Raw genomic sequence first — 15,258 nt, forward strand, 5'->3', positions numbered from 1 at the left:
AAGCTGGTTCTGTAATCAGCGGTAAATCTCCATCACGTGCGTGCTTTCACATGGAGTAGCATTTACTACACAGAACCGTTGTTCGCTGACGAGCTGCGCAAAACCACGATCATATTTTGCGCATGTTTTGCGCAGCTTGTCAGTGAACAACGGCTCTGTGTAGTAAATGCTGCTCCATGTGAAAGCACGCACGTGATGGAGATTTACCGCTGATTACAGAACCAGCTTTACTTGCAAGATGCGCATTAAATATCGCATGCGATTAATCGTGCAGCCCTAGAAAAGAGGACAAACAAAAGCTCAAGAGACACAAGTGTAAAACCAAGCTTTTTACAGCTATTATTAAACTACTTTATCTGTGAGACTTCAATCTAATATTTAAAGAAGGCCTCAAGATGGAGAAAATCATTGTATGATCATTAATAAAATATCTCCAAATATTACATGGGCAAAAAAGGACCAAGCCAAGGATTGTGTTAAATTTGAAAGCAATTTGATAATCCACGTCAATCACAAGTCACTGAGATAAATTTCACGTGTTATCCAATCTCAATAATTATTAAAAATAACTGATATTATTAATGAAAACTTATATAGTATAATTGAACTTCCTTTTTCTTGCAATTCAATATTCAACATTCATAATGCATTATACAGAAATATTACATATTACACAACAAAAACAAACGCTTAAGAGACATAATGGTTATAAAAAGCTTGACTACTTGATCTACGAGTTTTCAATCCGAAATTGCCTCAGGATAAAGAAAATAATTTCAGGATCATTCATAAAAATGTCTCAAAATTCCTTGTGGGCAAAATGGGACAAGCCAAGGAGTGTGTTAAGTTTGAAAGATACTTGAGTATCACTGAATCACTTCAGTTACTGAGATACATTTCATTTGTTATCCATTTTTTGATTATTAAACATACATAAAAATTCTTAATTTTAAAATACTTTCCTTATCGTTTCAATATTCAAAAAGCAAAATACATGATACATACTTGTTATATATGCTGCATAAACTTACAAGGGTTATTTTGGAAAACTGAGACATCCTATGATGATGTTATACATCCAAAATGGTTTTAAACGGCATGTTGCAAATTCTTACATAACTAGCATTCACAGCATTAGAAAAACTTCAAATATTTTTGCACTTAAAATGTCCTAAAAAGGTTATTACACATTAATTACACATTACTTAAAGGTTAATTACACATTCACTTATACATGTACATAAAGTTTAAACTAAAATCATGGTCATAAAAATGGTTACGCATCAACAACTCACAAAGATAGAAGCATATTTTCTTAACGCAAGACCCAAACATGTTCAAAAATACCAAAACAACCCGTCACGCAGGCACATTACTAAAAACACCCAAACAGTTCAAAGTACTACAAATCCAAGAGCATATTCTGTTAACGTTCAGCTAGAGCAACACGTACTGAATTATCATTTTAAAGAGATTTTCAAAAGCAACACAGCTGCGCAACTGCAGGCTGACACACGAGATATTCTCTCCTCACCTTTAAAAGAGAACAGAGCATTGACTGAAGCCCATGCAAAATTCATTACTGCCCAAAACGAGTCTCTATGGCACGAACTGGCAGAGCAGCTCAGCTTTTCTATGGACTGCGTAAAGATGCCAATGCAGACTCAATCTGCCCATAAAGTCTTACAGAAACAGATGCATTTAAAAGCAACAAGCATCCCGCTTTGCTTTTGTCCCAGCTGCTCTGAAACTCAGACTTACATAGGCTCTCTCACACACACACACACACACACACACACACACACACACACACACTTCGACCCTGTTACTGCACATTAAGGCTGTGTAAAGAGCAAGAAAGCGCTGATTTGTGTATGTGTATATATACTAGCATTACCTAAACACTTGCTGGATGTGTAGATAAAAATCAGTGACTATTCAAAACTTCCACTAAACTGCAAAACTCAACTCCACCGCGGCTCAAACAGTCTCTACGGCGGCTAGACGAAGTCTTTATACAAACAGCTGAGCTTGGAGAGAGGTAAATGTCACGGTTTTTAAAATATAGCAGTGTATTTGAAAACTAAAATGGGTTTTAAATTAAAACACGTTGAGAAGTCGCTCCTCTGATTTTCCTCGGAACGAGGTTAGCGCGGCTAGCCGTAGCATTTCTTCAGTTCTGAAGAGGCAAACCCGCGCTTGTTTTGAAGAAAACATAAAACATGACTCACCAATACAGTTTTCTTTGATACAGCTATCCGTAAAGGATCCGCAAAGGTTTCATAAGTTTAAAAAGGAGAGGTGAACTCAAACTCTCGTTGACAGCATCACTCTCTGAGCCGCCATCTTCACTCGGCTATGATGCTGCTGTTGGCTCGAGAGGCTCTGGCTCCGCTCTACCTACCGAAAACTCTGGAACGAACCAAATCAATCCGTCCGATGGGGGGAACCTCCCGTTACTCACAATTTCACATGACACCAGCTGAAAGTATTTGTAAAAGTGAAGCTTAAGTTGAATGTGTTGAAAACTGTCAAATGACATTTTGGAGTTATTAGAACAAAATACATGTTAAAATACTTTACGGGATACATTTGTTGAATTACAACCCCCGCGCTGTCGTCAAATTCGAAAGACATGTTTCCAACAGAGTTGCACCTCCGAGCATTTTTTTTTTCAGGTAGGGGCCCAAACAAGGACCTGTGTGATATTATCGTGTATTATCTTTACACATTTGTGTTTTTAAAGTACATCCTACCTGAACTTTCTGTAAAGTTGTTTGAGCACACTGTTTACTTTAAGTTTAAATGTATAGGTTAGCATTAAACACAAATCATGTACAAGTGTCATTTGGCACCCAAACGAACTCCGTGATTGAATAAGCAAAGAATGTCAATTCCTCATGTAAACCAACCGGAATCCCCGATAGACCACAACATTTCTGCAGTTTCGATATTTAACCTTCTAGCGCCCCCAGGCGATGAAAACCCCCCTCGGTACAATGTTGATTCTCTGCAATTCATCCCACTACCGATATAAACTACCGATCAAACCTTTTGGGTCAGTAAGAGAAAAAAAATATTACTTTTATTTAGCAAAGACAATTTTACAAAATATTTATATTTTAAAAAATTCCCACAAATATTAATCAGCACAATTGTTTTCAAGAATGCGCACCAAATCAGCATATTAAAATTATTTCTTAAGGATCATGAGACACTGAAGCCTGGATTAATGGCTGCTAAAAATGTAGTTTTGCATCACTGAGATAAATGGCATTTTAAAATATATTAAAATAGAAAACACTTACTTAACGTTAAAAAATATTTCATAGTAATCTTATTTGTAATATATTTCATAATAATATTAATATATAATAGTAGTTATATTAATAGTAATACTATTTTTGATTAATTAAATGCAGCCTTGTTAAGCATAAGAGATTTCTATCAAAAAAAACAAAAACTGACCAACCCCAAACTTTTGAACAGTGGTGTATATAATGGTTAGAACCACATAAACGGACACAGATAAACTCTTTTAGTGTTTTGATTTATCTTTATTAAGTAAACTCTACATTTTTAATATTGCTTTGTTCCAATTTAGTTTTTCTCTTTTCCCCATTTATTCTAGATTACATCTTCTTGGAATCAGCACAGTTTATATATTTATATGGATTTATATAGATTTTTTTTGTTTGTTTTTTTCCAACCAAGCTACACTTGAAGAATACAAAAATATCACAGTACATTTTCTACTCGGTCACTCTCCACTAGCGAGTTCCAAGCTGGGGCCGATGCTGGAAACACGGGAATCTGGCAGTGACATTTATAGACCACTCAACTAACATTAGACAAGAGGGGAACAGTTAACCCATTTTAAAATGAGAACAGAAAAACAAGATTGTGTGGTTCGACTTAACCTCAAAAATATTAAATTGCAGATACCAAAGTCTATTAACGCTATCGGAAACAGCTGGAATTCAAATATAAAAGAACCCAATTTAAATGACAGGAAGCCCGAATTGTTTTTAACTGAAGTCACGGCTGACGTCTTGAATTTCACAAATTAAAGCGGTGTAATCTGGTCCAGCCAGACTTCTCTGTTCCAGCACTCAAGCCACCAACATCTGACCGGAAAAAGGAACTCGCAGAGCAGTCAGTAATAGCATTCTTCCATTCCTCATCCTGCTCTCTGCAGACACACCACACTATACAAAATATTAAAAACAAAAAGATAAAACAAAAACATTGAAGAATTCTCACCCGTACTTTGATTATTGTTTCATAATAAATGTCTCTTTTATTCTTTAGCAAAGTTTTGTTTTTATTCTCCTCATGTTTACAATGCCATCCACTATTCAACGTTGAAATCCTTAATGACCGATGGAGGCTCTGTTCTCCAGGGTAGAGGAATGTTGCAGAATAAGTCTGACATTTAGTGGTTTTGTTTAAACGTGAACCAAACATCAACATAGCCAGGGAAAACCTTTTTCCCCGTATTAACCATCTAAATGAACTCGGGTATTGCAAAGCATAGAAATCAGTGAATGAAAGATGTTAGGACACATAGATAAAACATACATAGCCATTAAGTTACTCGACTGAACACTCCAAAAAAAAGAAAAAAAAAAAAGAACAAAAAACAAGATCAGACACAACACTGGGAGCAACAACTCGACGAAGGAGGGACCCATTGACTGGAGTAATTCACTCGCCCCAGTATCTCTGTACCAGATTCTCGTGACTTCAGGGCCTGAAGGACTAAATGTTCGGTCATGTGAGTGGGCTTGTACAGGAAGTCGTCATGGCTACACTTCCTTTCGAGGGGAACGGAGAGAGCTGCGTGTCGGATTGAGCTGTGTTAGTGGTCTGTGGGGAAGATAGCTGCAGGAGATTGGGCGGCTCTGTCCCCGCTGATCTCTAGAGCAGTCAGGGTGAGAAAGTGGCCATCTCCAACGAGATCCGCTGCCATAGTTCTTTAGTCTGTTTGCCCCTCTTCAGGTTCTGCAGCACATCGTTGAACTGCATCATGCCAACTGGTGTCAGGCAAAACGCCCCGCGGGCACTTCGGATGATGTTCACAAAGTCGTCGTAGTCTGCGGGAGTCAGATGGATCAACCTATGGTGGATGTACTGGAACAAACATAGAAAGACCGTGAATTAGGCTGGTAGGACATGAATCCACAGACATATCTCTATTTTATTTTTATATTTTGGTAATTGGTAACTTTAGTAATCAGCTGAGGAATAAAATGTTAATGTGTTATCTATAAAATATGTTTTAATGCATCTAAAGTAGAACCATCAGAGCCGCATGTCAAATGTACCATGAACATTTTTTTTGCAATTATGAATTGCAGGTAGTAAGCCGTTAATAATGTCACACATTTCTGATTGAAACAGAGCACGTAAGAGGGACAGCGATGGAGAAAATTTAATATAGGTGGGAAAATTATTTTAATGCTTTTGCATTTGCTCACAAAACTGTTGCCCAGATAAACTGTAAAGACATTTCTTAATTATCACAAAGAATTCTATTTAAATAAATGCTGTTCTTTTGAACTTCTATTCATCAAAGAATCCTGAAAAAAAATGTATCACAAAGGTTTTCAACAAATGACGCAAAAGAACACAAGAAAACGTTTGGTACAAAGTTTCTCGGGGAACACAAAAGTAATGTAATGATGGAAAAATTGAGATGGAAGGGGAAAAAAAACAATTTTTTCTATACTTTTGTATTTCCTTGAGAAAATTAGTGTTGGCTCATAAAACGTTTCTAGGAGGAACTCGAAAGTTCTGCAAGCAATTCAAAAATGCTGAAATAAAATTTTTCCTCCCATCTCATATTTTTTCCATCACCAAGACGCCCCTTAATGGCTTCATAGAAACAGGATATTCAAGAGAAAAAAATGACAGTTTTAAAGGAAGAACAACATATTACATTTTAAAATCAGAAAGGAAGATCACAAAGAATATTTTTGTTGTTGGAATGAATTGGATAAACAAGAAGCTTTTACGAGAGGAAAAGTTTAGCCCCTTTCACACATACAGTACTGATAAATTACCGGTAAGTTACCATTAATAGATAATGTGTGAACAGGACCTTTTCAAAAATCCCGGTAAATTTGTTCTGGCAATCATATCATTTTATGGAGATGACATGATTACTCTGAGCTGTTTACAAAGCTCCGCTGCTTTTTAATTAGTTATTCTATGTAAATATGCGCTAGATGGACATCTTTGACCATTGCGCCTCGCAGCTTTTTGTCATGCTTCTCCATTCATCAGGGCTGCGACTCCGCAATTGGATACTATTATGTGCGTCTCGTGTTTATAAGAGCAAAACATTCTGATTGGCTAGTAATGTTAGTTTGGTTGAGTGAAAGCTGTGCTCCTCTCATACCATTGGTTGGCGAAGTCATGGACTCGAAAGTGATGTTAATCAACAAGATTTTTTTTTTTAATGTAGGACTATTTTTTTCCGCAGCCAAACGCTGCATGCCGGAGATCCGGCACGGTGCCGGAGAACTTTAATCCCTGAATATTTCATGTTCATGCATTTAGTTTGCAAGTGGAACAATATACAAGAATATTTATAATAATAATAAATGGCGCTTTGTTCTGGGGTTTTGAGTTCAGTTTAGTTTCTAGCTCTAAATGCGTTTACTCCTCGTTCAACAACATTTCATTACGGTCATGCCTTTTCGATCTCCCTGTGATTAAACATGTGCGACATGATAAATTCATAAATATTCTTGCTACTGGATGCCACTAACCTGAACTCGTTTTAATAAAATGTAAACCGGTTATGAAGCGTCAAGTCCCCGGATGTTTATAGGGACATGCAGCATATGGAGCGCATTTCCCACCAGCGACGTACGAAATGACTCTGTGACAGTCTGGGTAGGTTTCTACTCGAGTACAGCCTCTCGGTCCCTCATCTCATTATCCACGCATGGAGAGAGTGGATTAGAGCTGGCACTGTCTCCCTTTCACATTTACCCAACATTCATTTGCAAAGATTTACAGTGGCAGACATATGGTAGAGTCTACCCTTGATCTGGGCATTTTAAAATGCAAGGCCACTACGAGAGCGGCCACTTGCGCAGACATGTGCATCGTTTGCCCATGCAACAACTTGAAACCCCTTTGAAATGGCAACATAAAGCCTCTGAGCCGGCTAGCAGCTAACTGCAAGAGCGTGTCTGTGTGTGTGAGGGAGAGATAGCATGTGTGCGCTTCTTCTCTAGCAAGCCGCTCTTGGCTTTGGGCTGTCACAGTGTTTTTTGATGCTCTCTCATCAGTATGCTCCATCCTGTGAACAGACTCAGGCTTCCCTCTCTAGCTTTAACACTCCAGAATTGTTCATGTACAATTTATATTCAGCGTGGGCGACAATGCCGTCACAATCCAGCCTCGGCACCACTCGAATGCTCTAAAACCCTACTCAAATGCTCTACTTGAAACTTGAAACTAAGTCTAACGAATATGAAAACAAACTTTGAGAGTATTGTCAGCTGTGACGGATGATCTCATGTGTTCGGGTGTAATTTTAACTGCTTCTTGTCAGTGGAAGAATACATGTTGCTCCTGGTGGATCATCGTCAATTAGGGATGTTATTAGTAATAATGTCAGTGTGATTAGTTCCCCAGGCTGAATCTTAGGGATTTGTGAGGCTGTACCTGTAAGTAGGCCTGCTGGCAGCGCTGCACGAGCTGGTGGAAGGCAGGAGTGCGGAGGTGTGCATGGATATGTGCAGGGTTTAACCTCTGCAGAGCCTCCATAATGATCTCCTGCAGGACAAACGGACTAAGAACACCTTTCGCTGCCCCCACACAAAACTGGTACACGTGGTTCACACCTGAGGAGAGAAGAATAAGGAAACATTTTGAAATGAATCACTAATACATTGTGTCCTTTTTAATTCTTAAATTTAATTAGAATTTCTGATTCTGATTATCATTTAAATCAGTGCAAAAAGCACTGTCAATATACAACCATTTCAACCATTCTTTTTCTTGCATATCAGTGCATTGCTTTGCTTTTTCTGCTTACATTTTCCTTTTTCCCACATACAAAAAATACAATGAGCCTATAAGTCCAAGACAGAATATCTTGGGATCAGAGCTGTAGCATAACACATCAGTAAATTTGCGAAAGACCATACCCAGACCGGACGTTTTATAGTGGTAAAGTAATTTGCATTCTTTGTATGGTGAAATGTAATTATCATCGAAGCTCAGCAAGTGAAATATCACTCACAAGTTAAACATCAAGTAGTAGAAATGTTCATGCAAACAACTGTGGAGGACTGCATCTTTATAGATTACATCCATAAAATGTGAGGTAAGATGTTTTATAATATAATAAACCTTATATTGTTGTATTACCTTTGCATGTCCTGTGCATTTTGATGCAGTTTGAGAAAATATAGAACAGAAGGGCCCAAAGTATTTACTACAAAGGGCCAAAATTAAAACCTGACTGAAGGCCGTGGGCTAAAAGTATTACATTATATTCAAATATAGTAAAAATGTAATTTTTTAAAATAAAATTCAATCATATTCTCTACATTTCAATGCAAAAATAAAACTGAAAATATTCAAAGAAAAAGATACATTATAAATGAAGATGTGCTTCAACTTAATAATTACACAAAGGCCTGTTATCTTGTTATCTAGTTATCTTGGAACTGAAAGCATTAACATTAAATATTATGATCAATCAACAGGCTTGTAATTTCATTTGTCAAGTTGCAATTTAAGTGTGCTGACATTTAGTAAGTGGAGAATCTGGAGCAAAAAGGGGAAATTGTCTGTACTAGTCTACATGTTGCTTGGCAAATACTAAGTATTTAACCCAGAATATCCCTTTAAAGGAAGCATGTGGATGTCTATTTTCATTTAAAGAAAAAAGATAACTGCACACTCGCTTAAGTATGAAGTCTATACTTAAAGAAAAATGATAACTGCATATTCGTTTAAGTTTCTTCTCTTAACTGGCACCTCCAGAGGTGTGCGTTTGATTCACCATTGTAAAGGTCTATGTCATTACCATCTTCTTAAGCTATTCTTCAATTCCAGTGGGGACCATTAGCAAAGCATCAAGAAATAAACTAGCCATTTCATAAAATGCCTAACCTGAACATGGCAAAATATTGTCTACTTCTACATTTTCAATTGTAACATTTAGGCCCGTGAAAACTGGCAACATGCTGTGATCAGCATGGGATAAAGCTCAGAGTAAGAGGAAAGACATCAGGATGTCAATAACTCTGCTGGAGACTCGCTGTAGAATCACCTCTCCTCTCTTGTCCGCTGAAGGCAAGGTAAACTGCCAACACATCATTTACAGTCTACTTCCAGCTATTACAACAGGTAACAGAAAATGGACTTGTTTTTCCTAGAAGACATATTACAAAGATATATGGGCATACCAAGACGCGCAGCCAGGCCCAACAGCCATTTGACGTCTTCAGTGTACGGGGGGCTACGGGAAAAGTTGTTTGGATGATCGTTGTGGGCCCTCCTTCCCAACATCTCCAAGGCCAGCATGCCTAAATGAGGACAGGAAGATTTTGCCATCAACACTCTGTTCTGTATGACACTGTACTGTATAATGTGTTGAATTGACACATGCACCCAACGTCCTACTCTCCAGGACTTATGAGTACTCATAAAACTGAAATCATGCCTTAATTAATATTTCTCACTGCGAGAGTTCTTTGTCAGTCCTGCAACATGGACTCAACCGATCTCTCCCTCACCTCTCTTGATAATTAATCACCACAATTCAGGACCAGATGGATCCTAATGGGTGCAAAACAGCAACATAAGGACAGGCAAGCCATGCCCTAAAGGTCTATGTAATTAGAAATCAGGCGTCCTTACCGACTCTGTAGGCCGAGTGGAGGTAGTGCAGGCCCTGCTGGCTGATTGGTTGACTGTGCTGCTCATCTTCCACAGGGAAGGGTGCGCTGACCAGTGAAGCGGGCTGGGGCGAGAGTCCTTGAAGAGAAGCCCCCTGAATGGCCTGGATGGCGGAGCCTGAGTGTATTCCTCCTGCTGGGCAAAAAAAAATGGTGAGAGGAGGTTCACGGTGTTTGTCTATGAATTTGCAAACTGTCTGATAGCTTGGCTTTCCAACAATCTCTGGTGAACTTGTAAGAACAGTAACAAACTCTTGTCTGCACTGAACTAAAGGTGCACTAAATAATCCTTTCACTGGCCTTGAATTTTGTATTCACATCTAGAGGTGTGATCTTTTTGTTAGCAGTGCCATTGTAGAGCTTTGCAAACACAAACACAAAAATCTCTTCTTTTCTGCACTTCACCTCTGCTTTAGCTTGTTTAATAATCTACCTTTCTGAAAGTGACTTAAAATGAGATACATAAGCAATTTGTCAGCATTTGTCATTTGGCATTGTATACTATGAATATTGTTGCCTCTGGCAAATTGCTTATGTATCTCATTTTAAGTCACTTTGGTTAAGATCTTCCGCTAGCTAAATGAAAATTTAATAGTTGTACATGTAATATCTGTCATCCATAAATATTATTCCACAACTGAAAGTGTCTGATAATTAGGAGTGGGAATCTTGGGCATCTCACAATTAGATCCAATTTTGATTCAAGGAGTCACAACCCAATTAGTCACAACCCAATTCTAAAACAATTCCTGATTAATTTTTATATTTTCTCACTGATTATTCTGTCATGCCAAGGTAATTTCGAGACATCAAGTCTCTTAAACTGTGACCTGTCCTATGATAGAAGGCTCTATGCTCAAGATTCAGAGGAACTGACAAAATCCACACTAAAGCCAACTTTTTTTTTGGTGGTGGTTATTGCTTGTTGCCTTTGTAGGGCTGTATTGCCTGCATAGGGCCATTTACATTCCTTATAAATGAGCTATGAACATAAAATATCCATAAAATTGAATAAATGATTCTTTTGTTGGAACATTGTTCAAAAATACAACATTCACACCTGTATGGATTTCATATGACTCTTGTTTGCGGTATTCAAAATGCGAGTTGCCATTCACTATTAATGCACTGAGCCGAAATAGTGACATAGGATTTGAATGGCTAAGTTAATTATTTAGTAAATGAGCACCTAGCCAACTGTTTCACAATGATATACTTCAATAAACAACATAGTTTCTGTGTTTGCTTCAAAAGCAACAGAAGAAAATTCATGATAGTGTTTCTATGGCTTTCCAAAAGAGGAAAAATACTGAAAGACTGAAGACAGAAAGATGGTGAATTTGCCATCGCTCCTTCAGCCATTGTATTAGAAATACTCACTCAGTAGTGTTAACTACTTTTCCAAAATTTCAAGGTAATATAAGATATAGTCTTACAATGTATATTAATTTATTTTAAAAATGTAAATATAAAAAACTGTGATAGATTTTTGATGTTAATAACTGGAAACACATCACAGTCTGTGAAAATGTTCCATTAGTTTTACATTTTTGTGGATCGATACCAAATCTTCAAAGAAAGATGAAGACTAATGAACTGTTTTTCCCCCCTCGACTCTACTGAAAACAGGGGGCTTTCTGAGATAAAATTAGTTCTGAGTTGATCATATGATCTCAACATGGCAGCCACTGTGAAGAACCACCCTTACATAGAATAAAACAGCTATTTAAAGGCCTGATTTGACTCTCTAATGCAAGTATAAATCATTTCAAATATATCAGATGAAAGTACTATTCATTTCTGGCAAATTGATACAAATGTGAAAAACCTTGCATTTATTCAGCATTCATCTAAATAACATTTGATAATATGCCCAAAAATTTGTCTTCATGTTAAGATGGAATTAAATCTAACTTGTCGTTCTTACCTGCCACAGTAGTGCTAAGAGGCAGGGCTGCCTCTGCGGTATGGTACGGGTGGACAGCGATCTGAGTCATGGTTGGCACTGGGACTCCAGGAAAAGTGAGAGCAGTCGCTGCCATAGGAGGATGAGGGCCAGTAGCCACAGAGAACGGGTACTGAGCACCAATAAAAGCAGGGTGCATTCCCTGAGAAGACAAACAGACGCTCTTAAAACCAGCTTGATACGTCTTCCTCGAGTCATATACCTGCCGTTGAAAAATTAAAAAGCCACAAAATTAAGTTAATCCAAGGGAATAGTTGTAAAGATCATCATACACATATAAACAAACTGTCAGGAGTCTCTTTCCATTTATATTCTGCCAGGAATATGGCACTATGCATCACTGACTGACAAGTAAAAGTCTGCATTAGTGTTTAAATTTAGTATTTATCCCCTTCAGTTAAATGCAGACAAATAATATTACATACTGAAATAAAAATGCTAAGCACAGATAACTGAAACCCAGTAATCATATCACAAAGAAAGAAAGAGAGCTCATACTTGTGGGTAGGCCGCCCCAGACACGGGGAAGACAGCAGGACGGGGAACATGCTGAAGGGGGTGACCCAAATACTGCGGGGTGCAGACGGTGGGCAGATGGGTTTGGATTGTGGTGTAGGGATGCAGGCCTTGCGTGTGTGCCATGGCTGAGCCCGCCAGCGCGTGTGACTGGTAGATGGTGGAGCCGACAGAAATGACAGGAACTACAGCAGCTGCAGTCACTGTTGTAGTTACAGCTGCGACACCTGAAGAGTCCAAGAGTCCTGTGTTATCCAGGATACCGCAGACTCCCTCGGGTGGCGTTCTTCGTGCTCCACCATTGGCCCTACAGCGACCAGACCCCTCTCGATGGGCCCCAGAGCCTCCACCCACTGTTTGCTCGTACAGCCAATACCACTGGTGAGCCACCTCAAACAAGACCTCAGGATAAACACCGCCTCCCTTTGCAGCCTCCTCAACTGCCATGCAAGCTTTCTCCAGCATCACATTATCCTGAAAAGAGAACAAGACAGAAAAGTGTTCTTTAAAGGCAACAAGCAGATGATTATAATATTATTAGAGTAAAAATGTGTGGATAATGATCTACAATGAAAGTAGGCTGTGCTGGACAATACCTGCTCCTTGCACTGCACCAGGGCTCTCTGAATCTCGTTGGGATTGAGGGCATGAGCATGAGGCAAGCAGCTCAAGGCCAGCTCTGCCGCAGCACGCACCATATTGGGATCCCGTGCTCGTGATGCGCGGTCAGCGAGTGACGCCACCTCCGGAGGTGTGAGGTGCCCATCCCAGCATTCCACCAGGATGTTGAGGGCAGCACTCCCAATCTCCATGGCCTGGCCTGTGAAAACAAGACACAAGAATTTAAAACCAAACAAAAGGCAGGTTTGCCCACCTATTTTCTAACATACTGTATTAACTGCATTATCCATCTATCTTATCTATCCATCTATATCTATGCATCCATATATATCTATCAACCAATATATATCCATCGATCCATATATATCCATCCATCTAAATCCATTTCTACCCATATCTATCCATCTATCTCTCTCTCTCACTATATACATTATATACACACACTCATATATACATATACATTTATATAAATGTATATGTATAAATTTTGTGTTTTGCAAAGTTTGCTGCTTCAGTATTTGTAGATTAATTTTCCACGTTTCTATGGTATACTGAAAAACAATGATAAGCACAAGTTTTAAAGGCTTTTATTGGCAAAAAAATATAATGGGTCAATATTTACAGTGTTGACCCTTGTTCTTCATAACCTCTGCAATTCGCTCTGGCATGCTGGATATTAGCTTCTGGGCCAAATCCTGACTGATGGCGATCCATTCTTGCCTTATTAGTTATCGGAGTTGATCACAATTTGTGGGCTTCTGCTTGTCCATTCGCCTTTTGAGGACTGACCACAGGTTCAGGTTGACCACGGATCCAAAATTTCAATGTAATGATCTTCGAGCCACTTCTTTATCACTCTTGCTTTGTGACATGGTGCTCCATCATGCTGGAAAATGCACAGATCATCACCAAATTGCTCATGGATCGTTGGAAGAAGTCGCACTCGTAGGACATTTTGATACCCTTCTTTATTCATGGCAGTGTTTTTGGGCAGAATTATGAGAGAGCCCACTCCCTTGGTTGAAAAGAAACCCCACACATGGATGGTCTCAGGATGCTTCACTGTTGGCACAACACAGGACCAGGGGTTAAAGCAAAAAAAAATCCTGAGCCTGAACTTTTTTCCGGGGGCGTGGAGGGGGGATGGGGCAGCACATGCAAAGCATGCAATGACTGTGTCAATTTAACATTTGAAAGGATACTATGGCAAAGTTATTGCTTTCCTTATTCAAACTGATTTTTTTTTTCATGAATATATGGTTGACCTTGAAGAATGAAAGCTATATAATACACTTGGAAAATTATGAGCTATATCACTGCTTATTAGGGATGTAACGATTCACTCAACTCACGATTCGATTTACGATTTTGATTTCACGATTCGATTCACTATTATTTTTTTTATTTTTTTTTACAAAATGAGATTTAAGACAAATTATTAATTAAATGTGCATTTTTATTATTGCTTGGACAAAATGCTGCACATTTCTTTGTGAAATTGAAATATAACTATAATAATAATAATAATATACTAATATAGCACTTGCATATTATTGCTCTTTTGTTGGTTTTGATTGCTTCTATTTTCCTCATTTGTAAGTCGCTTTGGATAAAAGCTTCTGCTAAATGACAACATTTAAATATAATGTAAACGTAAATAAAACTAAATTGAAATTTTAAAACAAGCCCCAAATCAAATACATAAGTAACAGAAATAAAAGAAATCTCTTCATATAAACAAAATAAGGCTTTGTCTGTGCTCTTTCCATTTAAAATTAGAGGCAACCACTGCATTTTAATCATGATCCAAACAAATATGCTGCATACATGCAACATGATCAGTTTTTAATCTAAATTGGATTGTATAATTTCGAAATTTGAAGCAAACACAGAATGGTTTGACTTTAGTTTTGTGAAACAAAGATATCTGCATGAAACAGCGGACTAGCTGAATGTGATGCAGATTCACTCTCTGCCAGCAGGTGACGCTTAAAGCGTTTCCTTGGTTTCCGCAGAAAACAAAGCAGCCCTGCACTTATGAACTTTAATATGCATTATACAGAGGCAAGATGAAAAGAAAAAATACCATCTAAACTTTTCTAAAAACAGTAAGTTCCCCTCAGACATGCATTCATATAAACTCCTACCCCTAAATGAATCGCGATTTGTTTAGCATCTCAACCGATTTGAAACGTCACATATTTGAATCGATTTTCAACCGGCTCG

General features: G+C 38.3%; 2 protein-coding genes across 10 annotated transcripts in view; both read right to left on the reverse strand.

The window, feature by feature from the left end:
* ndst2a (N-deacetylase/N-sulfotransferase (heparan glucosaminyl) 2a) overlaps positions 1–2,384 on the reverse strand; it is a 145,080-nt gene extending 142,696 nt beyond the window's left edge. For all 4 annotated transcript variants that reach the window (XM_016457707.1, XM_016457706.1, XM_016457704.1 and 1 more), the window contains exon 1: positions 2,232–2,384. The gene's annotated coding sequence lies outside the window, so the exon portion shown is untranslated. The remainder of the gene's footprint in view (positions 1–2,231) is intronic.
* A 1,177-nt stretch (positions 2,385–3,561) lies between these two features.
* LOC107666425 (zinc finger SWIM domain-containing protein 8-like) overlaps positions 3,562–15,258 on the reverse strand; it is a 40,535-nt gene continuing 28,838 nt past the window's right edge. The window contains exons 20-26 of one of the 6 annotated variants that reach the window (XM_016457702.1): positions 13,008–13,231; positions 12,394–12,885; positions 11,857–12,037; positions 9,892–10,062; positions 9,438–9,557; positions 7,684–7,862; positions 3,562–5,133 (exon numbers count right to left, since the gene is read on the reverse strand). In XM_016457702.1, coding sequence (XP_016313188.1) covers positions 4,930–5,133; positions 7,684–7,862; positions 9,438–9,557; positions 9,892–10,062; positions 11,857–12,037; positions 12,394–12,885; positions 13,008–13,231 — 1,571 coding nt within the window. In that variant the 3' untranslated portion in view covers positions 3,562–4,929. Of the gene's footprint in view, positions 5,134–7,683; positions 7,863–9,437; positions 9,558–9,767; positions 9,811–9,891; positions 10,066–11,856; positions 12,098–12,393; positions 12,886–13,007; positions 13,232–15,258 lie in introns of those variants that run through there. The other 5 variants (XM_016457701.1, XM_016457700.1, XM_016457699.1 and 2 more) reach the window with 5 other exon arrangements.

This window comes from Sinocyclocheilus anshuiensis, unplaced genomic scaffold, assembly GCF_001515605.1.
Source record: "Sinocyclocheilus anshuiensis isolate Anshui unplaced genomic scaffold, SAMN03320099.WGS_v1.1 scaffold63, whole genome shotgun sequence".
Lineage (NCBI taxonomy): Eukaryota > Metazoa > Chordata > Actinopteri > Cypriniformes > Cyprinidae > Sinocyclocheilus > Sinocyclocheilus anshuiensis.